Genomic DNA, 23954 nt, shown 5'->3' on the forward strand with positions numbered 1-23954 from the left:
AATATGGATGTTGCATCCTGGACACAATGCCCTTTGTTTTTAAATTATTAACTAAAATTAATTAAAAAAAAACAAAAAGACGGGGAAAATTAAACTGAAATAAATATGCAACGCTCAGTTGAAAAATTCGACGAATTATCTCTAGCAGTAATAAATTATCGTATCAAAATCAAAAACAGCTGAGATAATGCGAATTTCGATTAATCGAATTTATAAATAGCGTTTGTATCGATTTAAAAGCTAGTTTTGTCCTAAAACAAGAAATTTGTATAAAAAATTAAACAAAGCAGTAGTTAAATTAATTAGATCTACTTAGATTAAAGGTCATTTAATACAATTATAGTTTGATCAAATATTTGCAAGGTTATGCAAAGTATTTACAGTAAATTAATTGCGAAAATATACAAATATTTGATCTTCCTTTGGCGCCTTGAAAACTGGGTGAAAACGCCATACATAATTTTATTGTTACTTTGAATGCATTTAAAATTTTATTGCCAAGCCTCCTCCTCGTACACAGTACTTATGCATTTAATACTATTTTCACAACGTCTATCATAGTAGCGGTTTTCGTATTTACTTTAAGATATGGCCCAAAATGGAATGACTATATATCTGCTCTCAGAATGATGCTGAACAAGAGTATATATAGTTTACTTCTTCTCTGCTTTACAAACTACCATCTGAAAGTATACATATTGCTTTCAACATTTCGGGGTATTTGGCCAATAATACCACAAAATATATTATATTTTTCTTTTTGCTGTAAGCACAATGATTATGTCTTTTACGACCTTTGATTTTATTATGAATTGTCATCTTATATATTTGCAATCACACAAAAACCTAGTAAAAGTTTCCAGGTTGATTTTATTTATCTTATTAACAATACAGTAATTTCTTAGAGTACTGGGGCGACAATAAACAGATTTTGAAATTTTTACGCAAGTTTTAGTCATAGTCCTTGATAGAGTGTACTTCTACTGTTAATATAATGTATATAATTTCTGAAATTTTTTTTGACGATGAATAATGGTTGAATAACAGTGAGTAGAATCAACCAAGGATGTAAAACCGTTAACTTCAAAGCGTATTCAAATAAATCTAAGAGTAAATTTTATTTTGTTGACTATTTTGTTATGACTAAAGATCCCACAATTAAAATGAAAAAATGAAAAGGAAAGCAGCAACTGCTTGGAAAACTCCCTCATCCTCTCTATCAATATTTGCCCCTAGATCATGTGCAGCTTCTGATCGTTGAGCTTGAATGCCGCCGCCGCATCACTGTGCAGGTGAAAAGGCACGATATCCGCTCCCGAGGAGGCCATATCAAATGATGGTGACATCGAAGTGGCCGTTGCAGCTGCCGGACTATTGCTACCGCTGCCCGTTTTTAGCTGCAGGCCGTCCAAGGACATTTGAGACTGAGACTGGGGATGCGATTGAGATGATTGGAGATGGAGATGATGGGGATGCGACTGAGATTGAGACTGAGAATGGGTGGCGCTCGCAGGGACGGTTGAGAGTTTTCCTGAGTTTGTTGTGATTATTATGTTGCCGGCATGGGAAGCACCGCGTCCGCGTTTCCGTTTCGGCAGTATACCCTTTCGCGCCATATAGAAACGAATGGTGGAGACGGGAATATTGAACATATTGCTGACCGTTTGGAATGTCTCGCCCTTCGAAACACATTTGGCCGCCTGTGCCAGCGATGCCTCCGAGCGTCGTACGCGTTTGTATGAGGTATAGCCGTCGATTGAATTGTGACTGAGCAGTCCGCCGGAAGTGTTGGCCGATGTGTCGATGAGATCAGTGTCCAGGCCGACGGAGGAGGCCATTCCTGCAGCGAAACTGCTGCTCTCATTGTTCTCATCGTGTGCGGCTACATAGTTGTGATCGTCCTCAATTTGGGAATCCAAATAGTGCTGCTGCTGCAGCTGCATTTGTATCCTGTAAGTATATAGTTGCGTTATAAAAGCCTCTAATAAACCTCATAACAAACCTCGTCTGCTGCAGGGACATTTGGGCATTCATTTTGCCGGCCACCGCCTGCACATCCTCGAAGGGCTCCCCGTAGGCACTCCAATTGTTGGACACCTCGTCGCCGGAGTCTTCTTCGGTCGGGGCATTCGAGTGGCTGCCCTTGGATGTTGGCTGTTGTTGAGCATTGCTGCCATTTAACTGAGGTCGCTGCTGCTGCTGCTGCTGGCGGACATCCTGATTTTGGCGCTTCAATACTGTCGGCTGATGTTGCGGCTGCTGCTGCTGTTGCTGCTGCTGCTGTTGCTGGTTAACTGGTAGAGCGGAGGAGGTGGTTATCGTTGAGGTGGTTGAATTAGTGGCTGCATCATCCGTCTCCGTGCTGTCCACATGCTTAATGCTTCGCTGTGCGCCTGCCAAGAGATCCTTGGATCCTCCAGCCTCAAGGCTCGCCTGATGGAGCTTCTTGTAGTTTATCGTCGCCTCGGAACCGTAGAGGCCGCGTATCTGTAGCTGCTCGGCACAACGGAGCAGCTGGCCAAGACCCGCTTGCGTGACATTGACCTCGCCCTTGTACATGAAGTCGACCAGGGCCTGGATCTCCCATAGCTTGATCTCACGGGGCAATATGATGACGGGATGCTTGCACGGATGCTCGGCCAGTATCGCCTCGAAGTAGGTGGAGCAGGCGGCCAGGACGAGGCGATGGCAGTGCACCTGGGTGCCCTCGCAGGCCAGTGTCACGTCCACAAATCGCTGGCCCGCCAGGAGCTGCGGAAACGCAGCCCCAATGCTCCCCAAGTGGCTGTTCCAGCGTACACAAAATTCCTGGGTAACGCCGCTCATCGTATCGCTCGAAATATATTGGCGCCTTTGCTGTGCACGTTTCTCCGCAAAACTATTCTCTCATTTAAAGATCCTTGTGTATCCTGCGGTAAATAATATTCATTTTTATTTTGAAATATTTTTGTTCCTGTTATGGTATTACGAATAAAAAAAAATAATATGCTTTACAGATTCTAAAACTTTTAAGCTTTTAAAACTTTTTAAAAAATCCTTTTTTAATATTTTCAAAAAATGTTTGATGCACTATACAAAAATTAGGGGTTTCAATTCATTACAGATTCTAAAACTTTTGAACGTATCTTTATTACATTGTCAGATTTAATCAAATTAAAAAAAATCCTTTTCTTATGATATCAAACTACAGACTATTGTTTTAATTTCGACATTACATATTATTGCACAATAGGAAAATTGTATTATTTAATTATAATAATAGTATTAATGTTAAATATGTATATCATTCCAAGTTCGGATTAAAAACGACATTTCAGAGGACTCTTCATCAAAGTGAACATTTTTGATTTTACCCATTTACAAAAAATCAGATTTTATTTGTTTTCAATCCATTTGGGATAACTACATTAAATAAAACTTTTTTTGTTAGGTAAATTTTTTTTGTTCAGATTTTGCGTTGTTGGTATCCCTTTGAATTTCCTTTGTAGGTTTATTTGTCCAAAAGTACCGTAACCTTTAATATATATAACATAGCACTGTTTCCTTTTTAGCTGTTGACCACTGTATATACACACACACACACGCACCCATACACACAGGTGTACAATGTACATATATGCTTATTTATATGCGAATAAATAATATCCTACGGACAAAATTAAAAGAAAATCTATGCGAGTTTTCCACACGCCTTACATTTATGCAGCCACATACATACATACATACAACATCCCAATGGCAATTTGCACAATTGGAAATGCTTTGATTTCAGATTTCAGCACCTTCTATATTTAGTAATAAGGATGTAAACATTCGGATGTACGCGTTATGTGTACATATGTGTATCCCTGTGAGTGCGAATGCGAATACATACCTGTTTGGCCAAGGAATCGAAACTTTAGCTCTGCTTTGGATTTGTTCGCTATGTAACACAATGGATGTGAGGCGAGAATTTTATGTTAGGACTGCCTGGTGTCCTGTGCGCGTGAGCTATGCTATGTACCAGAGTCTTGTTTAAAAATACACTATTTCTGCACCGAATGGGCCACAAAAACACAGCAATTTGTTCATTACGGGCACTAACCAAGGTTCCTATTCATTATCCCCCATCGCGTATCGAGCATCCCATTCAAATGTACACTTTATTGATGTTTATTTTAACCAAAAATGCTGCATGCGCGCGTTTTTATCTTTTTTTTTCGATGTGCTTTTCGTTTGTTTTGTCTTCACACACACTATCAACAAATAAATGCCAAATTCGTTTGCCAAACTGGTTCGCTTCTAATGCTAATAAGTATTCGCCGTGTGATAAAGTTGCCCTCGAATTACATGTAAATTATTAAATTAATATTGTCTTTCGCGCTGTCAACTTCTGTAGCAATCAATTGTTATTTAAACTACGCGTTAGGCAATAGCTGCTGGCATTTTTCGCCGACTCATAATCGCGTTTGTGAGAAAAGGAATGTCTCCACTGCGTTAATTTAATGTTAAATTTGTTTTTATTTATGACAGAAATGAAAATTAAAATTAGGAGAGCCTTAAAATGTAGATCTAAAATCCTTCTGTTTATCCTATGATTCAGAAATCAGAATCATCCCAGAATTCCGATGATTCCTTTGAAATCGTAGCTCCTAGTGTTTCAAAAATCCCAATCATTCCACTCCAAGTCGCCGCTCAATGGGCTCAAAATATCCGAAATCTATTCAAATCCAATTAGATTGGATTTATACCGTACATAAATACTAATTTCATTTGCAAGAACTTTCCATGCATATGTAAATTCGCGTTCGATAGGCAGAACGCGAAATATTTAACAAGTGGAAACATTGCTTTTAACTTTTTTTTACCGAGCTCGCTCAAATGAATAATTGCGAATAAAGCATACATTTTCGGTTTTACAGCATTGTAGGGATTAAATATTTGGTTCAAATTCACTACATAACTATTATTTAATTATCGTCACGAAAGGCTTTGTCAGTTTTAAAAGTGACGAGTGTATTTTTGCCCTTTCAGTGGACTGGTCACTCTCGAGAGGAATTTCATTATTTCAGTGATTTAGTGTGAGTGCTTTTATTTTTATTTGAGGTCTAAAAAAAACTTATGGAAGTTTACCACTGGGCATCCACATATGTGTGGTTATTAAGTGTTTAGCAATGGCATTGTAAATTGTGCCCTCATAACGCAGCTGAAAACAACCGAAGATCGTTGAATTTCGCCCTTTTCTACGTTTTTAGAAGTAAACAAATGCTGATGCCTTCCGAAACTTACATATGTACATTCGTATATAGTATCCAATGTCTAATATTAAAAATATTAAAAAAAAGTTTAGAAAAAAAACAGTTATACAGTAAGCCTTGCCTATGATTTAGAGGCTGGCATGTAAATGTACCGTTATGTGTTGAGATTATACCGATATCCGTGTGATTTTACTGTATTTTACGCACTTACCTGTTTCTAATTCAAAATCAAAAATGATCTTGAATGTATTGCAATTGTACAAATGTAAAACGCATATTTATTTCTCACGATAGAATGCAATTGAAGGAAAATAAAAAAAAAAAAAACAAAAGAAAATCCAAATCTCCAACTCCCCAAATATTTGCCTTGGCGAGCCAAAAAAATTCCTTTATTCTATTACTCATACGTTTTTTTCGCCATAATTTGGATTCCCAAGCAAATAAGCGCTCAGCGGTTATCTTATAATAACCCTAAAACCGAATCTCATCGACAAATAGAACATCCTCTGAGGTTTGCGCCCAGTAAATCTTTATTTATTGGCGAATGCAATAATACTTTTGCACACAGTTGGCTTTTCTCGGTTATTTAATCAATTTTATTTATAAGAGAACGAGAATATGCGTTAAAAAGCCTAGAAACTTTAGTTTATGATCACAAGATCTGTGGAGGAAAAAGGTTCCAATATAGGCAGACTATACTAACAGTTTTCTCTATCTTATTCTGAACTAGAAGGGTATTAGGAATTATAATTAATATAATATATAATAACAAGTAATTTATAATTTCAGGATATCATCTGTTAAAAACTATGATTTTCACGACCAACAAATGTGAGCTGTAAACCCGAAAAAATCCGAACCGATTACTGATTTCAAGGGAGGCGTATGCGATCATTTATTTAGAAGAAGTCCGCACATTTACAACAATGCGAAAGGATACCATTTGGAACTATTCCTTCATATTCATATGCTGTGTGCTGAAGAGCATAAGCTCGCAGGATCATGGATCGCACACAGTTTCCGTCGTCTCGAATCGCTACAACACGCAGCAGCATCAGTACAAGCAGAATCCCAATGTAGCCCCTCGTCACTCTTCCCACGAGGCTGGGAGTCAGAGTCTGCACCATTCTCAGTCGGAGCATGCGACCCATATCGCAGCATCGCATGCCGGAAGCGGAGGAGAACACTCCACGCACCTTGAACAAAATCTGCATAGGAGCTCATACAATCTCCTCAGCGAAGCCATGTCCCAGGCTGTCAGCAATGAGTTCAGTAAGTCGGCTTGAAATCAGATTATTACTAACTCTCAATAGGATAATGCGTAAGTTTAGGATTAAATTTAACCCAATATTACACTGACGCAAAACAATCGATTGTTTTTCCCCCACACCAACAATTAATCGATTAATAACGATTGACAATATTTAGAATTAATCGATATACCCTTGCAGAGGGTTTTGTTATTTTTAGTTAGCAATTTGCAACGCAGTGATATTTCCGATATAAGCATAGATATAAGCTTGTCCGTATGTTTGTCTGTCCGTCCGTTTCTAAGCAAACTAGTATCTCAGTTTTGAAGGCCGATGGATGTAACTTTAACAATAGTCTTCTTTCTATTGCAGGTAGAATGTAGGTCGGAAAGGCCCCAATCGGACGACTATAACATATAGCTGCCTTAGGAACGATTGGACAATTTATACGCGACAATCTGGCCAAATTGGTAAAACTTCGCTGTTCTTAAATATAAATATTACTTGAATTCGTTATCGTTTAATTTGATTTCAGTAATAGGTTTTTTTCTGCTTTTTAAATTGCCAATTCGGCACTCTTTTTTTTATTTTTGAATATTGATGACCTGATTTTAGTGGTTTTAATTTTTTAAGACAAAAACTAATGACTTTGAGCTATAACATAGACATAATATGGAGTAACAAACATTTTTTTTTTATAACTGCAAGGGTACGTAAACTTTGGCTTGCCAAAGTTAGCTTTCTTTGTTGTTATTTGTTTTTATTTGTTTTAAATTACTAGCTATCATCTCAAGGACCTTTTTTTAAATGTATGTATTATACTTTCTTTCTTATGGCCTTATTTTTATAAATAAGTTAATGTAATGATAATACTAAATATTACTATTCTTATGTGATATTATTAATCGATCCGTTTTTCAACAGGTTCCATGGGAAGCGGTTCGGCAGATGGCGCGTGTGCTGATGATGACTTTGACTGCTACAGTGGAAGTGTTCAGGATCGCTTCGGCATGGAGGCTATTGCAAGCCTGCATCGCCAACTTGATGATGATGACAATGGAAACATCGATTTGAGCGAATCCGATGACGTACGTTACAAAGCCCATTGATCTTAAAGTACAAAGTATATAAAAATCATGTTTCCATGACTAGAAACTATTAGCTGACACAAGTTATACCCGATACTAGCAAGCATATAGAAATTTCATTACACAGAACCGGATCAGCACATTAAAACGCCAATAGACAGACTTATAGTCGTGAGTTTTTGTTTTGCGGAAGGAAGTTTACTTTTTCATTTACTTTTTATTCATTTAGTTTTCAAGAGTTTTTGATTGGTTAACTGTATACATTTTATATAAACGAATAAGTTATATTTTTTAACACAATTTCATTAAATTTCCGTTCAAATGCGTACTAGTTGATGCTATAGATGCATTAATTTTGATCTTTTTTGTTTATTGGCCCTAATATATTTTAAAATAACTCCAAATAAATACAAAACTCGGCTTGGCGAACAAAGCTTCCTTTCTTGTTAGGTAAGGGTCCAATAAACTTACAACTTTTAAGTCCTAGAGTTTATTAGAGGCCTATACGACACACTTTATTATTTCATTTCTTATCATTAATTTCAAGCTATCAACATTTCATTGCCCTATTTTATGTTCTCATTTTAAAACGTGTTTTTTTTACAGTTTTTACGGGAGGAATTGAAGTACGACTCGGGTTATGAAAAGCGGCAGAAAGCATTTCACTTTAATGACGATATGCATATATCGGTGAAAGAACTTTGGGAGGCTTGGCTGAGATCAGAGGTGCATAATTGGACCATCGAACAGACGACAGATTGGTTGGCACAATCTGTTCAGCTGCCCCAATATGTTGATCTGTTTAAATTACATAAGGTCACTGGAGCTGCTTTGCCAAGGTAGGCTATAAATTAAGTTTAAATATTTATTTAAAATTGCGATTAAATTTGGTTTTCATCATGGCACATCATTTAAAGTTTTTATGTTTTAGAAACTACAAAGCCAAGAAAGGAAGCTAACTTTGGCCAGCCGAAGTTTATACCTATATTCCTAAAATTATTTTTAGATTTATATTAAAAATTTCAAGATTTGTAATTCTATTCTGCATTTTAGGTTGGCTGTGAATAATCTTCAGTATGTGGGCAATGTACTTGGAATAAAAGACCCTATACATAAGCAAAAAATCTCATTAAAGGCTATGGACGTTGTTCTTTTTGGGCCACCGCGAGGTAAGTTAAAGTTATCCGAAATAGATAATACAACAAATAATTTTAAGTACCAAATATTAATATATTAACTTATACTTATCCTTTTATAGAAACTGGTACCCGCTGGAAGGACTACATATTGGTTACCTTGTTGCTTAGCGCTATTATTGGATGTTGGTACGCCTACCAGCAGAACAAGAACGCCAAACGTCATCTGCGTCGAATGGCACAAGATATGGAGGGATTGCAGAGGGCTGAACAAAGTCTACAGGAAATGCAGAAGGTTTGTTTCAAATAAATATTAAAATTAATATTTGTAATACATTTTTAAATATTTTTATTTATATTACAGGAACTAGAACGAGCCAGAATGGAGCAGGAAAATGTGGCCACTGAGAAAATGGATTTGGAGAGGCGTCTCAAAGAGGCCCCTACACTCAGTTCATCGAATTCGGATCTGGAAGTACAGCAGCTGAAAAAAGAAATCGAGATGCTGCGCAATGAATTGTCTCGTGCCGAATTCGAGCTGGTTGATAACTGTTGGGCACCACCGCCGCAGCTCCAATCGTGGCTGCAATACACATATGAACTAGAGAGTAAGAATCATCAGAAGAAACGCACATCGGCTGAGAAGCAGCTTCAGTCGGCCAGAGAGGCTTGTGAAAAATTGCGGAAGAAGCGTTCGAGTTTGGTGGGCGCATTCGTTTCCACGCACGGCAAAAGTATTGATGATGTCGATCGATCCATTGTTGAGGCACGAAATGCCCTGGGAGATGTGACAAATGAGTTGCAGGAACGGCTGCATCGCTGGAAGCAAATCGAGACGTGCCTTGGCTTGAACATTGTCAACAACAATGGTCTGTCCTACTTGGAGAATGTTCTATATGGCCGAAATGGAGGCTTACAAAGTTCCATGGGCGTCAGTTCAACAAAGGGGTCCAGAAGTGCGTATTCATATTTACTTTATATTATATAGAATCTCATATTTATTCATTATCTTCCATGGACAGCACGTATTACCAACAGCACCGAAGACCTGGACGATGAGTCTATACAAGGTAAGCTGAATTTTGAGAACTTTTCGCTGCTTGCCACGGAATAAACGGCTTGTGCGCTCAGTCTGTGAGGACAATAAAACCCAGCTCTTCAGTAAAAGCATACTACTTGACGAACTAAATAAAACATAGAACCGCTTATTGAACCCTGAATGAAATCTAAATCTGTTTTACATTAAGATGCTGTATTAATGAAGGTCATATATAACATTATGTGTGTATGATATTTTAATCTTTATATTTGTAATATATCCATTTTATTTTTGATGTATACACAATGTCATCTACTTAATTATTTGTCAAAAACAACGAATACTATAAAACCAAACAGTGTTTTGTACGTAACAATGAACTTAATGGTGGTCCACCTAGTGGCAGATTATTTAAATAAAGAAATAAAGTATTGATGGGGTCAGTTATGATTTGGTTATCGAGACTCGGTGGTCAGGTGGTCCTTCGATCCGATATTTTACATAGCGCACAATGGCAGATCAGCAGATCACGCTAAAAGATCTCTGTCATCGATAATCACCTGTCCACAGGTGCTAAATGGTTGGCTGATGGTACTCACCACAACCCTATTTAATTCTATTTAATAAAAAAACGTATCGATTGCAATCTTTTGAGTTCGCTTTTCTTGTTTTACTGTGACTCATAAGAATTTCCAAAATATTTAATTTATTTTTTATCTTCTCTATGGATTAGAGTATTGTTTATTATTTTAAAAATTTTAAGAGAAAAAATCGATTATTATCGATAACACATTTTAAAGACGGCATTTTTGTGAGTTAATAAAACCTTTTTATTTGTTCTTTTTTTATTTTTTATACGTAATTGTTTTTTTTAACTAAAGGCCATACATTTTTAATGTAAGTTATCGATTTTAAGTTCAGGGAAATGTGTAATACGATATACCCACTGCGCTTGGTGCTTAGCGGAATGGTTGGGATTTTTAAAGATGTGAAACTCTGATTTTACCGTTTACTTATTTTCAGCTTTACAAAATAGTTATAAATTTAGATTTAGTGATTTTTTTGCTGGGATCATACATTTCAGGTTCTGTCTATTCTATTTAAATCACCTTGTGCATACAAATTTCCTATTTTTAAAAGGGAAAATCTTTTTTCTTAAAGATTCTTGGCGCTGCTTGTTTAATTATTTGTAAGAAAGGTTAAGTAAAGCATTGATAAGATATAATGTATATACATTTGTGTATACTTTTGCCACTAATTTCATACTGCGAATTTCACTGATGCGATAATGCGCCGTTCACGCGGCTGCAGTTGCAACAAGTGCATGAATACCCCAACTAATTATCATTTGTTTGTTTTGGTCACACTTGTCAAAAAAAAAAACTTGGCGTTTTGTTTTCATTTATAAATTTACTTAAAAAATAGAAATAACTAAGTAGGCTCGTTGTTACCAAATGCCCCATGCCTTTCGTTTCGCTAAAAAAATTCTAAAGACACCGAAACAGTCGAAAGCGGTTAGATCTAAGACGTAGTTACCGGGGATTAAGAAGCGTTTCCCGAATTGACCAGTTTGCTTTTTTAAGCCCAGTCGTCCGGTGTTCATCGTTATGGTATGTATTTAATGTTGTATTCCTAACATAAAGTACGCAAATGTATGATATCTAATGGCCTTTTCAGGATATACAACAACTGGAGGTACTCTGCAAGCAACTTTACGAGGCCACCGACATTAGCATTCGTGCGGAGGCGGAAAAAGCCCTTGTGACCTTCGTCAACAGCCAGGATGCTTTGCCCAAGTGCCAGTTGCTGTTGGACCGGGCCGACTCCAGCTACGCCCAGCTGCTGGCCGCCTCCACGCTCACCAAACTGATCCAGGGACTGAGTCTCGAGCAGCGCATCGACATACGCAGCTATGCCCTCAACTACCTGGCGACGCGGCCCAATCTGCAGCACTTTGTTGTCCAGGCTTTGGTTACTTTGTTGGCCAAGATCACCAAGTTCGGATGGTTCGACACCTTCAAGGGCGAGATGGTGTTCCAGAACCTGCTGGAGGATGTCAAAAAGTTCTTGCAGGTAGAGTTATCTGTACTAAACTGTATACTATACCATATATCATATCATACCATACCCATATCATACCTAACCATACCAAACGATACCATACTATATCATATTGCACTATATCATACAATATACTATTTTATATTATACTATATCATACTATATCTACATTTTAGGGCTCCGTTGAGCACTGTACAATCGGCGTTCAAATTCTATCGCAACTGGTTTGCGAAATGAACTCTATTGTGGAGCTGGACGTCCACTTGTCCTTTTCGAAAAATCGAAAAATAGCCACTTCCTACCGGGACCAGCAGCTCTACGACACCTTTCTCCTATCCTGCTCACTGCTGATCACGGCCCGCGAAAATAGCAAAAATATTAATTTCATGGACGAATCGCAACAAGCGTGAGTTATTTTTGTTTAATGTATAGCTCTGTATTTACCCTATAAACTATATAACCTAACTTTTTTTGTTCTTAAGATGTTCTTTAACTAATTTGAAATATATTTTCCTTTACCCCTGTAGGCTAATATCGCACGTGTTGCGTCTAACGAAAAATTGCCTGAGCTTTGACTTTATTGGCAGTTCGACAGATGAGTCCGCGGACGATATGAACAACGTTCAGGTATGTACGCAAATGCAAATAATTCATTTCAATTCTCTATTAAATTGACCTTATACGTAGATACCCACAGCTTGGCGCCCTGCATTCTTAGATTCGAACACACTTAAACTTTTTTTTGATTTATACCAAATTTTGCCCAATGGTTTAGCTAGCTACTCCATATCCTGCCTGGTACAAATGACATCTGTGCGTCGGTCTCTTTTTAGTAATTCGGAGAGAACGAAATTTCTAACGCATTTGGTCGAGGGAGTACGCGACATATTGACCAGCTTGCATGTGAGTACGCCGCAAGCGATTTATCCCCTATATTTTTGTTGGCAAACATTTCGTTTTAGGGCCTGAGCGACCCAGATAACTATCATGAATTCTGCCGCCTGCTGGCTCGCCTCAAGTCCAACTATCAATTGGGCGAACTTATAGCGGTGCCATGTTATCCCGAAGCAATTGAACTGATAGCTAAGTTTACTGTCCAATCCCTGCATGTATGTATAAGGATTTAAGGGGAGAAACTTGTAGCTTTACCCTACCTTATCTTCCCCCTCAGCTGTGGCTCTTTGCACCGAATAGCGTGCATTACTTGCTCACCCTGTGGCAACGTATGGTTGCCTCGGTGCCCTATGTCAAGTCCCCGGATCCCCATTTGCTGGGTACCTACACGCCGGAGGTGATAAAGGCCTACATTGATTCGCGCCTGGACGCAGTGCCCGTGATTGTGCGCGACAATCTAGAGGATCCGCTGGACGATCTGTGCATGGTGCAGCAGCAGCTGGAGCAGCTGTCGGTGATCGAGAGGTGCGAGTACAACAAGACTTGTGGCCTTCTCGTTCAGCACTTTGATCAGAAGGCCCGCGAGTACGAGAATCTTCTGCAGACGCCCAACGCCAATCCCATTGATATCACCATACACGAGCTGCAGCTAACGTGGCTGGTCTATATAATCGGATCGGCCATTGTGGGTCGTCTTTCGGTCACCACAAGCGATGAGCACGACACCATGGACGCCGAGCTCGTGATAAGAGTTCTGCAACTGATGAGCCTAACCGATGCTCGCCTGCCGCAGGCTGGCTGCGAAAAGCTGGAGCTGGCCATCCTCAGTTTCTTGGATCAGGTGCGCAAAATGCACAGCAGCGAGCAGGCCCAAAAGGCCAATGTGTACAAGAGACTAAGCGAGGTGTTCGGCCTGAGTGACGAGCAGATGCTTTTAAGTTTTATAAACCGTAAAATGTAAGTAGGATTATAACTTGATTTGTTTTTGAACTGATAACGAACGAATCTAAATCTTTTAGTATTACAAATCTTAAGTTTTGGGGACGCTCCGAGCCGATCATTACAAAAACCCTGATGCTACTCTCCGATCTCTCTGTGCACTTCAACTCGGTGCGCAAGCTGGCGCGTCTGGAGGAGGTTCAATTTATGCTGACGCACCACACCAGCGAACATTTCCCATTCCTAGGAACGAATTCAACGCTGAGTGAGATGCGATGTCGCACCATGTTCTACACTTCGCTGGGCCGCCTGCTGATGTTCGATTTGGGCGAGGATGAGGAGAGATTCTACAATTTCCTGGAGCCTTTAACAAGTCAGTTGCTTGTACCTTTAAAATGATATAAATTAAGATAGTAATTCTATTTTTTTGCAGACCAATTCGAGTCCCTTGGCTCTGTGCTGATGGACACCAATATATTTCCTAATGATGAGGCTAAAAAGGCCACCATCGGCCTGGCTCGCGACCTTCGTGGCCTGGCGCTGCCGCTGAACGCCCGCATTCAGTACACCATGCTCTTCGAGTGGCTGTGCGTATGGCTTTTACATCTGGTTTTTAAATGCAATAATATTTAAACAATCTCTATTGCAGTTACTATGCGGACTATCTGCCCATACTGCTGCGCGCCATGGAACTGTGGGCTCACGATCCTGCCGTTACGACACCAGTGCTTAAACTGTTTGCCGAACTGGTGCATTGCCGCACCCAAAGGCTCGCGGGCAATGTGTCCAGCCCCATGGGCATTCTCCTATTTCGCGAGGCCTCGAAACTTATTTGTATATACGGCAACCGCATTCTGCATCAGGATGTTCCGCGCGATCGACTGTACCCGATGAGACTTAAAGGAATTGCCATATGCTTCTTGATCTTAAAGAACTCGCTTGGTGGAAATTATGTTAATTGCGGCGTATTCAAGCTGTACGGAGATGATACATTGGACAACGTACTGAATACCATCGCAAAGTTAATACTCTCTATACAGCAGAGCGATCTACTGGTGGGTTTATGCGATGATTAACTATATAACTAGTTGTAAACTTTAATTGACTTTCAGGAATACCCAAAATTATCGACGGCCTATTACAATTTACTGAATTGCCTATCACAAGATCATGTTTCTTACCTGGCAGCCCTGGAGCCTTCTGCATTCGTTTACATACTAAAAAGCCTCACCAAGGGACTTGCGGCATTAGGTGGGTTCTATAAACTAAACCCTTAAAAGAGTAATATATATTACCATAAATATAATTTTTAGATTCAGCCATTTATATAAGTTGCTGCACAATTTTGGATAGTATTGTTTCATACATCTTTAAGCAGCTACAGATGAAAGGTAAATAGGATCGGAAAATATATAAAATGAGAAATACAACTAATTTTGTAACTCCTTTTCAAGTTTCCACATTTCCAAACAAAAAGCTTCGCAGTTTAAATCAAGAAAACGCGCAATTTTTGAAGGTATGTATTGAAATATAGCAAGAAATATCCTTTCTAACTATTTACTTAATTTTTAAGGTTGTTGAAATGAACTCTGAGCTGCTTCAGAGTATGATGTCCTCGTTGTTGAACAACGTTTTGGCTGAGGACTGTCGAAATCAGTGGTCGATGTCACGACCACTGCTGGTACTTATCTTGCTCTATGAGGACTATTATCGGTATGATGATTTATATATCCTTATAGCAATGTTTAAAACTTCTATCTATTTTACAGATCCCTGAAAGACAGAATCATCTGTGGGCAGCCGATGGAAAAACAACAGACAATGGCTCAATGGTTCGATGACCTGATGGTTGGAATTGAGCGAAATGTTTCCAGTAAAAACAAAGAAAAGTGAGTTTAGAGTTCTCTATAAATATTTAATATATATTTTTACAACAATCTGCGTTTTTCCCCCTTTAGGTTCACCCAAAACCTGTCAACATTTCGCCGCGATGTGGTCAACTTGCCAAAGTCGAATGCCAACCTAACAGGTGTGTATTTTTACCTATTACCTTTTGATTTGTTCCTTTTTTAAACATATTGTTTGCAACTCCTACTAATTTGTAAGTCACATAGGCGGTGGTGATCACATCGCGACAAACGCATCCTCGACGGCGGATCAAAATTCAAATTCAAATGAGAACCAGTCCATGGTTCGGGTATGTCCAGCAGCAGCAGCATTAGTGTCTAGTTTTTATAACACTGGTTTACAGAATTAAACGAAGAACAAAGCTACAGTGAGAAAAATATGATTTTCTGCTGCAATTGGGCTTCCTGCATATCACATTTTCACGCTTTTCCTTACACATTCCATTTTTATCTCGAGCTTAAGACTATTTTTAGAGATTGGTTTACAAAAAACGTTTTCAAATTAATCTCGAAATAAAAATGCCAAACCGGGGAGAAACGTGAAAGGCAAAATTCGTATGTGTGTGTGTTATATTTTTTCTTATTCAGAGAATCATATTTTTGTTTCTGCAGTGAATGCTTCTTCCCTCGATTTTGTCAGCTTTTGTGAAATAGCTTATGTGAATTAGCCCCGAGTTCTTAACACTGACTTTGGACTTTTGGCCAGCGTTTTCGTGTGATCGACCAATGTGCGGCGGTGGATTCAAACCATGCGAACCTGAGTCCTCGCCATATTAGGGCTAACGATGAGCTCGGTGACCAGTGGTGGTTCTTTGAGTGAATTCGAGTGGAGGAGCGGATTGACAATGGATGCAGAATAACATAGAGTGGTTAGCGAAGTAAGCCTAGCTATAAGCGACTTGGAGTAGTAAACAGTAGAAACTGAAGTTCTAAGCGTTATTATTCTTTATTTACTATTCCCAGGAAAAATACTACCGATTCAGGTACGCCCAAATATTATGGCGAAGTCAATCTTTATTATGGAGGTTATAAAAAGTTGTATTCGGATCCCATGGTTCTGTTCTGTTCTGCTAGGGTAATTAATTATATATCATCATTCCAGAATATAAAACAGCCAGTAGCCAAGGTTGAACGCAAGGAAACTGATCGGAAATATCATTCGGGAGTACTTGTCTATGATATTGACATCCTTGATCTTCGGTATGGTGGCCTTAATGGCAGAGGCCCCGCGTTTCAGGGCATGCAACATGCGTGGGCGGGCGTTGATTCCTAGTTATATATAGTTATAGTAATTATAATGATAGATAATAGATATTATATATTACCCCTCTGTGCTCGACGCCTCAGCTGGCTGTGTCCGGTGCCGTAGTTACGGGTTATTCGAAAACTCGGCGGAAACTTGCCCAAATTCATCGTTTCGGTGCCAATGGAGTCGAGGGTGGCGTTGTAGGTTCCCCTGCGCAGCGAGGGAATAGGACTCATTCGGACGTCCTGCAGCTCGATTATGTCCTCGGTCGTTGAACACGTTTCGGATCTTTCGCTCTTTCCTGTGGATACTAATAATTATAATCTTAGCCAGGCATATATCTTAATACTAAACCCACCGATCTTGCCTGGACAACAATCTTTGACCTTCTTTATTTTCTTTTTAGCTCTTTTGCCCCAATAGGTATAGTTAACGGCGGCGTATTCAAGAAGGGCTGCAAATACAAAGACGAAGCACATGACCAGATAAATGTCGATTGCCTTTACATACGAAATACGTGGCAGTGAGCTGCGAACACCGGTGCTAATTGTGGTCATGGTGAGCACGGTGGTGATGCCCAGGGCCACGCGGGCACTGGTCGCCTCGTGGTTAATCCAAAACGAGACCCACGACAGCATTACGATCAGAATGCTGGGCAGGTACGTTTGGAAGACAAAGTAACCGATGTTTCGTTGCAATTTGAACGAGAGTGACAGTCGCTGATAGACCCCAGTGGCCAGTCGCTCCTTGCGATCGTTCGTCTCGTAGCCAATGATGGTGAACTGGGGCAGTTCGGCATCCTCCACTCCGCGCACAGGCGTTGGCTTCCAGTACATGACCACATCGCTGACCGTATAGCCATCTGTAATAAGTATTTGTATTCTCATTTAGTTGGTGTTTACATAATTTTCTCAGGGGTGCTGTAGGCACACGGCGATTTTTCTTTGAGTCGCTGTCCGTAGCCATAATTTTACTTATATTGCCTAGAGTTTCACTTACAGCTCTCTATTTCCACAGTGCAGTTCTGGGAGTCCAGTGGATAGTAGTGCAGATCCATCATGCACGCCAGGGTCGTGGTGAACCGCATGCCGTATGTGACAGCTCCATCGCCGCCCAGACGCACTAGTTTATTTCTCTCAGTGACATCGTGCAGAAAGCTAGGCGAATGAAGGTTCAAGGTTTACTTGAAACATAGTTACTCTAAAGAAATTACCTGTTCTTATCGTTAGCGAAGAACGTGTCTGGTACCCATATCTTTTCCGCAAAGTCCCCCGATAGTGTTAGCACATCACTGATGCCGTCGTCATTATCATCGCCATCAAAGTATTGTCCAAAGATATTAAATGCCAAACGCTCATCGCGCCAGTACTGATTTAAATACATTGTTATCGTATAATCCTAGGGTTTTGAAAGGGTTTACATTTAAATTTGTAGTGATTAGATGCGTATAAAGAGGACTTACCATGTTAACTTCTGATATGGCATCAAAGCTGGCTATGGTCAAATCCATACCGACATGTAAGGGCTCTCCGCCAAAATTGGGCCTGAGTCGAATATCGTAGCCTTGGAGTATGTTCGATATCGTTTGCGTAACATTCTCGAGGCGGCCGGCAAGCACATCTTTTCGAAGACACCTAAAAGTAGTGAAGTCAATTCCATAATTATAAGAAACTTGACAGAAAAAAGTGTTAAAAAAAGAGGAAGGCAAAGTGGTTTTTAAAGTAAAATCACTAAAGAGATAGATAGATAGAAATTAAAGCAAAAGAGGTCATTAAGATGAAGATAGTTTAATATTTAGGCGTTACGAAATTATTTTAGAAATTACTTATACGACATGTATGACAGTTGGAATTTCGTTGACAAAAAATCGTACTCTCATTTCATAATCAGTTATTTGGATATTGAAATAATATTGAGTTATTTAGATATGGATAAATAAGGAGTTGTATGGATATGGAAAATAAATAGAGTTCTGTAGATTGCGTCCGTATGCGGGGGATATTAGGACCTTACAAATATCCACAAAAATGTGGACCGCCCTAATGAACTAAATGTACCACCTACCGAATCAATTGTAGCTGGGCGCCCAGTAGGAAGAAGAGCAGACTACAGGTGACTCCGACGCGCGTACATGTCATATTGACAGCCTTTGCTTGTGTCGTTGTTCGGGTCTCAACTTTTTGGAATCGATTGCACTGTCATTTCCAACTTGTCCTCTTTCATCGCGGCAGCAAAATCAAATGCATCTGGCTTCTTTACCCTGGCATGTTTTAGGGATCTGTGAATTGCAATAAAAAATATATTTAAAGCCGTTTTGAATTCCAAGAGAATATATTTTGCGAATTTAAAAACCACAATTTCCTTCACTAAAAAATGTAAACAAAATAAGAATGGTACACAACATATTCCTATTGGGGACACTCTGTCTATAAACCCACGCATTATGTAATGTGTGCGAAATTAAAATTGTCAAGAGGATAATTGCTCAATTTGAATGTCCTTAAATTTAATTGCTCGTTTTAAAACACCCTAAATAGGTGGCAACGCCGAGCTTAGTGTCCTTGTTTTTATTCTATCGCATGATTAGTGTACCCCGATTTTGTTCTCATTTTTTATCCAACACATTTTCGAGGTCTCGCTTCTCGGATTAACTTTTAAGCTAATATTCGGTTCTGTCTTCAAAGAAAACAAGTATCGAAACAATAAAATATCATTTAAAAACGAAAGCCGAAATTAGGCAGACAAACGCACAATGAAATATATATGTTGATATTAAATCACATTACAATTCGAATATAACTTATGCATTTAAGACAGCAGCTTCTGTTTGTCTTGCCTTTTCATCCATATCAATATATATCACCACCACTAGCCAATAAATGGGGAATTTGCAATCGCACACTCAGATTTATGCATTGGCAAACTTAATCTTTATCTTTATCACTGTTGTTCCCTTTTCCTGTTCCTGTTCCTTTTCCGTTTCCTGTCCCTTTCCCGCTGGCACTTCGTTTTCCCTTCCCTGCACAGTCCTGTCCTTTCCTGTCCTGTCCTGTCTTGTCCGTGTATCTTGTATATTTGTATTTTGTATTTTGGTCCTGGTTAACGCGTAGCCTCGAACTGCTGCGTGCGAGCACCCACAGTATCTATATCTATCTAATGAATAATTGCTTATAGAGATGCTTGTGCAGAAGCTTCTCGGGTGAGTTCATTTCGCTCGGCTTGACCTGCATTGCGCATCCCTATTATCCAAGTTTGTTCGCTTTATCAAATACATACATAGGCCTGTGCTTTCTGCTTTCTGCCTTACCAGAATGTCCTTTTCCATGTCCTTTCCATTTTGTTCGGCAATGGGACTGTGCTTTTCGAAAGCGACGCCCTGCGGTCGTTGAGCTAAGCTCTTGAAAAGCTTCACGGGTTTGGTTTTTAAATTTTATAATCAGGTTAGCTTACAATAAAAGTATTTAAATAAATTTAACAATCGATTATTGAGAACAATATATCGATCGTTAGGAATTTCCAGAAACCCTAGTTTTCTTTCTTTTCACCCCAGTGTCCTTGAATGTGTTGTTAGTTGATGAAAGCACTTGTTTTTTAAGGTGAGGCAACCTATTTAGCCAAAAGGCTATCAAAAAACACCAATAAATTTGTTGTTGTATACTTTTTGAATACCACTTTACTTATCATTTGAGTGAGTAAGAGATACATTTATCCCCCAAGTCAAGCTCTTTAACGAGGATCAATACCACCCAGTCCAAAGTTAAGTAGCTCACATTAAAAGAATGTTATTAAATTGTATTTATATAATTCTGGTAATTGTTATAGACATTTATTCATCGTGTCTATGCCTTCATGTTGGACCATGAGAACTCCTTTTTATACATTCCGTAGGCCCACCAGTACAGCAGGTTGAGAAAGGCAAAGGACATGGGGAAGGCGATTCGTGCCACTCGATCGATCAGGGACACACTATTCACATAGCAGTTGGCGCCTCCCTGTTCGCTCTTCTGGGCCGCCGCGTTGCGTTCCCGTTGCCTCCGGAAACTGTTGTCGCTCTTCAGGCACATCCACATCTGGTGCAATCGGGAAACCGCCGGCGGCTCCGTTTGAGTGGTTCTCTCCATGGTGTTCGGCAGTATATACGATGGGTCCTGGTCTCGAAAGAAAGAAAAAGAAAGGAAGCTGAGTTGCGAATCTCTGGATTCTAGATTCTGGTTCCTCCTACTTACATTATATGTTGGACAGAAGATGGCATTGCGCTTGAGAAAACCAGCGCCGGCCAATGAGTTTTGCAATGAGACCTCATATTCGAGACCAAGAGCATCGTGTTTTTGGCTGCAGGCACAAATCGATTCACTCGCCGCCCCCTCGTTCTCGGTACCTTCACTCGAGTCCGAGTCAGGATCAGGATCACCATCCCCATCCCCATCAGCTGCTTGATCCGATAGTGAGCTATGAGCTATATCCTCCCACTGATCCTCCAGTTGCGGACTCTCTCCGCTTCCAAGTTTCGTGAAGTAGTGAACGCCGGCAAATTCCAACAGTGTGGCAATGCAGTAGAGGAAGCTCATCAGGAGAAACCAATCCAGGGCGGTGGCATACTTGACTTTGGGCAAATCGGTTCGCGAGTCCAAGCTAATGGTAGATAGGGTCAGGACGGAGGTCACGCACAAACTGACCCGGTCGCTCGTGGCCTCGCGATGTATCCAAAAGGAGACCCAGGACAAAACCACGATCAGTATGCAGGGCACATACACCTGTGATATAATAGATATAATAGTTAATAGTTCGAGAAATCAGTGCGTGGCTAAAGTCTATACAACTGTAAGAATATTTGACGAAAAGATGAAAGTTGTAGCTTTACTGGTTTGCGCTGTGCTTAAAACTTCTAAAAAACTGAGAGAGAGTTTTATATGAATAGAAGATTCTAAAAATATATCGAAAATTTATTGAAAACATCAACGAAGCGATATTCTGAAAATATCGATAAATTTCCAGCTATACTTTAGAGACCCTTGAAAGCGTTTTCAAACCTCTTACTTACTTGAATCAGGAAATATCCAGTATGACGCTTCAGATTAAACGCTACATGCAAGACCGAAAAGTCACCTTCGCGTCGCACAGTTGTAGAATTGCGATGCATCATGCTGATGAGATCGAATTGATTTAAAGTCATTCCCGGAACAAAGGAAACGGCATCATCTTGGTTTTTCCATTCATATATTAGCTGTTGGTTTATATAACCATCTAAAGTGTTTAAAGGTATGAGATATCAGTGAAAAGTAAGTAGTCAAGCAATACTTACAGCTTCCGATGACAAGGGGACAGGATTGCCGGTCCATGGGAAAGTTTTGCAGCTCCATGGGACAAGTGGCTTTGATTGTTAATCTATATAAGGTGTTCTTAATAAGTGATATAATATTTTGGACATAGAACCCTACCGCATTGAATAGAGAATGCCTCCGTTTTGGTCCAGTCGCAGCAATTTGTTGGGCACAGTAATCATGTGAATCTGTGAGTGCTTCCCGTTGTAGAAATACGTGTCCGGCCGCCAAATCTTGTCGAGCATTTTGATGCTGAGCGACAGGCTCTTGATGGGTCCCTTGAAGCTCAGCCGCTTGTCCCGCCAATACTGCCTGAAGTAGCAGTCCATCGAGTAGTCCATGTCCAGTTCCGAAACGGGACCCATGCTGCGGATTAGTATATTGGTCTGGACCACCGTCGGAACGCCCTGTCCATGAGTGGGCAGTTGCGATTGCTCGTAGCGCTTGAGCAGGTTCTCCAGTATCATCGATATGTTGCGACTCAGCATATCGGCCGATGAGGCCTTTCGCGAAACTCGACGACTTTGATGGTGGAGGGATTCAGGGAAATAACCGCGAGTTCTGTTGTTCATCGATCGAGCTGTCATTTGAACTGAATTGAAAATCCTCGAACTGAACTCATTAGTTATATTCGGTATTTTGATATTGATATAGAGAAGATCCGATGAAGTTGGCGACTGGATAGTACTATTCCCTACGCCTATACAAATGCAGTAGATGAAAATCCTGAAAAGTAGATGTTCTAGTTCATTCACTTTTCGCCCCAGAGTGCAGGAATTATAAAATCAATCGACTGTTTGCCCACTTTTATTGATTGCTTGCCGTCAAACTAAGTAAGTGACAGGCTGATGTAGCCCACTTTGTATTCAAAATGTGCTACTTATGTGCGTAGGCATAAATTAATATTTTAGGGGGTGCCAGAGAAATACATAAGCTTTTGAAATCACTTTTGTGTCTAAAAGTATGCAGTGAATAAAGTGTAGACGTCTTTTTGTATGAATTTATATCACTTTTGGGTTAAAAATATATTGTAGCATACTTTTAGACACCTATTTTGAGATTTAAAAGTGATTTTAAGTCATATTTCACGACATCTCTTAATCTAATTTAATTTCACTGCTTGTTTTTGATAATGGGTTTACCAAATCTAAATTATAAATCTATTATTTTAAATTAACTTACCCGGTAATCAAGTGGGAAGCTAGCAATTTACGAACCATTTTCAATTTTTACGCTAGGCTTTCGCTAGGTATTTATGAAAATAATTATTTCCTGGATTTAGGCGAACACCTTATCACTATTCGGACTAGTCCGTATTGAGAGCACTGCACGTTGTGACATGCTTTATATAATGCAGATGCAGCTTCAATAGCCGCTGGCACAGTTTTGTATTCGCCATGCGCAAAGCATGTTGCAATTAAGTCGAGACGCCTTTTATTTTCCGTTCCTTGGTCACAAAAAACCCTTTTTTCGCAATAGAGCATGCAAAACACATACGCATTATGGGGCACACTTAATTAAATAATTTGTAGAGCCTAATGTAAGAAAATCGCATGCCAAGAAAACGGAAAAAGTGAATAGAAAAATAGGAAACAATTTCTAAATCATTAGGAGTTTTTTTAATTAGGTAATTATGAGCTTTTTAAATTATATTTGAATTCTTAGGGATGTTGCGTGGATTTAAAGGAGAAGCCGTTTGAACAAACCCTAGATCGATCGCATTACGATCAAGACAAAGCCCACGAACTCGAAAGTGAAGAGTTAAGAGTTATGATGAAGTTTTCATGGAGCATTGACCTTGGTTTTGGGATCCTGAAACGGCGAGCTTTTGCCGGA

The 23954-nt window shown here is 39.6% G+C and overlaps 5 protein-coding genes across 10 annotated transcripts; 2 read left to right on the plus strand and 3 right to left on the minus strand.

Moving 5' to 3' along the window:
* Positions 1-850: 850 nt before the first annotated feature.
* LOC108056141 (protein tramtrack, beta isoform) lies at positions 851-4405 on the minus strand. Its single transcript, XM_017139836.3, has 3 exons — positions 3875-4405; positions 2003-2909; positions 851-1950 (listed from the first exon to the last, which is right to left on the minus strand). Exons 2-3 carry the CDS (start codon positions 2824-2826, stop codon positions 1233-1235), a joined length of 1542 nt encoding a protein of 513 aa, XP_016995325.2. The 5' UTR covers positions 2827-2909; positions 3875-4405; the 3' UTR covers positions 851-1232.
* A 571-nt stretch (positions 4406-4976) lies between these two features.
* On the plus strand, positions 4977-10183 carry Stim (stromal interaction molecule). Of its 3 annotated transcripts, none has more exons than XM_017139815.3 (8): positions 4981-5060; positions 6027-6509; positions 7412-7575; positions 8182-8414; positions 8629-8744; positions 8834-9006; positions 9076-9667; positions 9734-10183. In XM_017139815.3, the coding sequence occupies exons 2-8, from the start codon at positions 6164-6166 to the stop codon at positions 9823-9825; spliced, it is 1716 nt and encodes a 571-aa protein (XP_016995304.2). In that variant the 5' UTR covers positions 4981-5060; positions 6027-6163; the 3' UTR covers positions 9826-10183. The 3 variants fall into 3 exon arrangements, with proteins under 3 accessions (XP_044252279.1, XP_016995304.2, XP_016995305.2); XM_017139816.3 differs by lacking the exon at positions 4981-5060 and adding an exon at positions 5077-5236; XM_044396344.2 differs by lacking the exons at positions 7412-7575; positions 8182-8414; positions 8629-8744; ... (1 more) ...; positions 9076-9667; positions 9734-10183 and adding an exon at positions 6860-6885 and having other exon boundaries at positions 4977-5060.
* Positions 10184-11118: 935 nt separating this feature from the next.
* Ranbp16 (Ran-binding protein 16) lies at positions 11119-16447 on the plus strand. Of its 4 annotated transcripts, none has more exons than XM_017139806.3 (18): positions 11119-11360; positions 11428-11823; positions 11988-12217; positions 12339-12438; positions 12499-12714; positions 12774-12920; positions 12983-13662; positions 13725-14017; positions 14078-14231; positions 14294-14699; positions 14757-14895; positions 14958-15035; positions 15099-15160; positions 15218-15357; positions 15414-15533; positions 15603-15673; positions 15759-15841; positions 16258-16447. In XM_017139806.3, the coding sequence occupies exons 1-18, from the start codon at positions 11358-11360 to the stop codon at positions 16369-16371; spliced, it is 3432 nt and encodes a 1143-aa protein (XP_016995295.1). In that variant the 5' UTR covers positions 11119-11357; the 3' UTR covers positions 16372-16447. The 4 variants fall into 4 exon arrangements, with proteins under 4 accessions (XP_016995295.1, XP_070074653.1, XP_070074652.1 ...); XM_070218552.1 differs by lacking the exon at positions 16258-16447 and adding an exon at positions 16164-16181; XM_070218551.1 differs by lacking the exon at positions 16258-16447 and adding an exon at positions 15896-16090.
* Positions 16448-16529: 82 nt separating this feature from the next.
* Positions 16530-19961, minus strand: Lcch3 (Ligand-gated chloride channel homolog 3). The gene is made up of 8 exons (XM_017139841.3): positions 19634-19961; positions 18862-19075; positions 18260-18431; positions 18011-18195; positions 17797-17954; positions 17156-17659; positions 16877-17098; positions 16530-16820 (listed from the first exon to the last, which is right to left on the minus strand). The coding sequence occupies exons 2-8, from the start codon at positions 18933-18935 to the stop codon at positions 16645-16647; spliced, it is 1491 nt and encodes a 496-aa protein (XP_016995330.2). The 5' UTR covers positions 18936-19075; positions 19634-19961; the 3' UTR covers positions 16530-16644.
* A 648-nt stretch (positions 19962-20609) lies between these two features.
* On the minus strand, positions 20610-22936 carry LOC108056031 (gamma-aminobutyric acid receptor subunit alpha-6). The gene is made up of 5 exons (XM_017139642.3): positions 22236-22936; positions 22100-22182; positions 21839-22041; positions 21024-21551; positions 20610-20945 (listed from the first exon to the last, which is right to left on the minus strand). Exons 1-5 carry the CDS (start codon positions 22703-22705, stop codon positions 20637-20639), a joined length of 1593 nt encoding a protein of 530 aa, XP_016995131.2. The 5' UTR covers positions 22706-22936; the 3' UTR covers positions 20610-20636.
* Positions 22937-23954: the final 1018 nt, after the last annotated feature.

This window comes from Drosophila takahashii, chromosome X (genome assembly GCF_030179915.1).
Source record: "Drosophila takahashii strain IR98-3 E-12201 chromosome X, DtakHiC1v2, whole genome shotgun sequence".
NCBI lineage: Eukaryota > Metazoa > Arthropoda > Insecta > Diptera > Drosophilidae > Drosophila > Drosophila takahashii.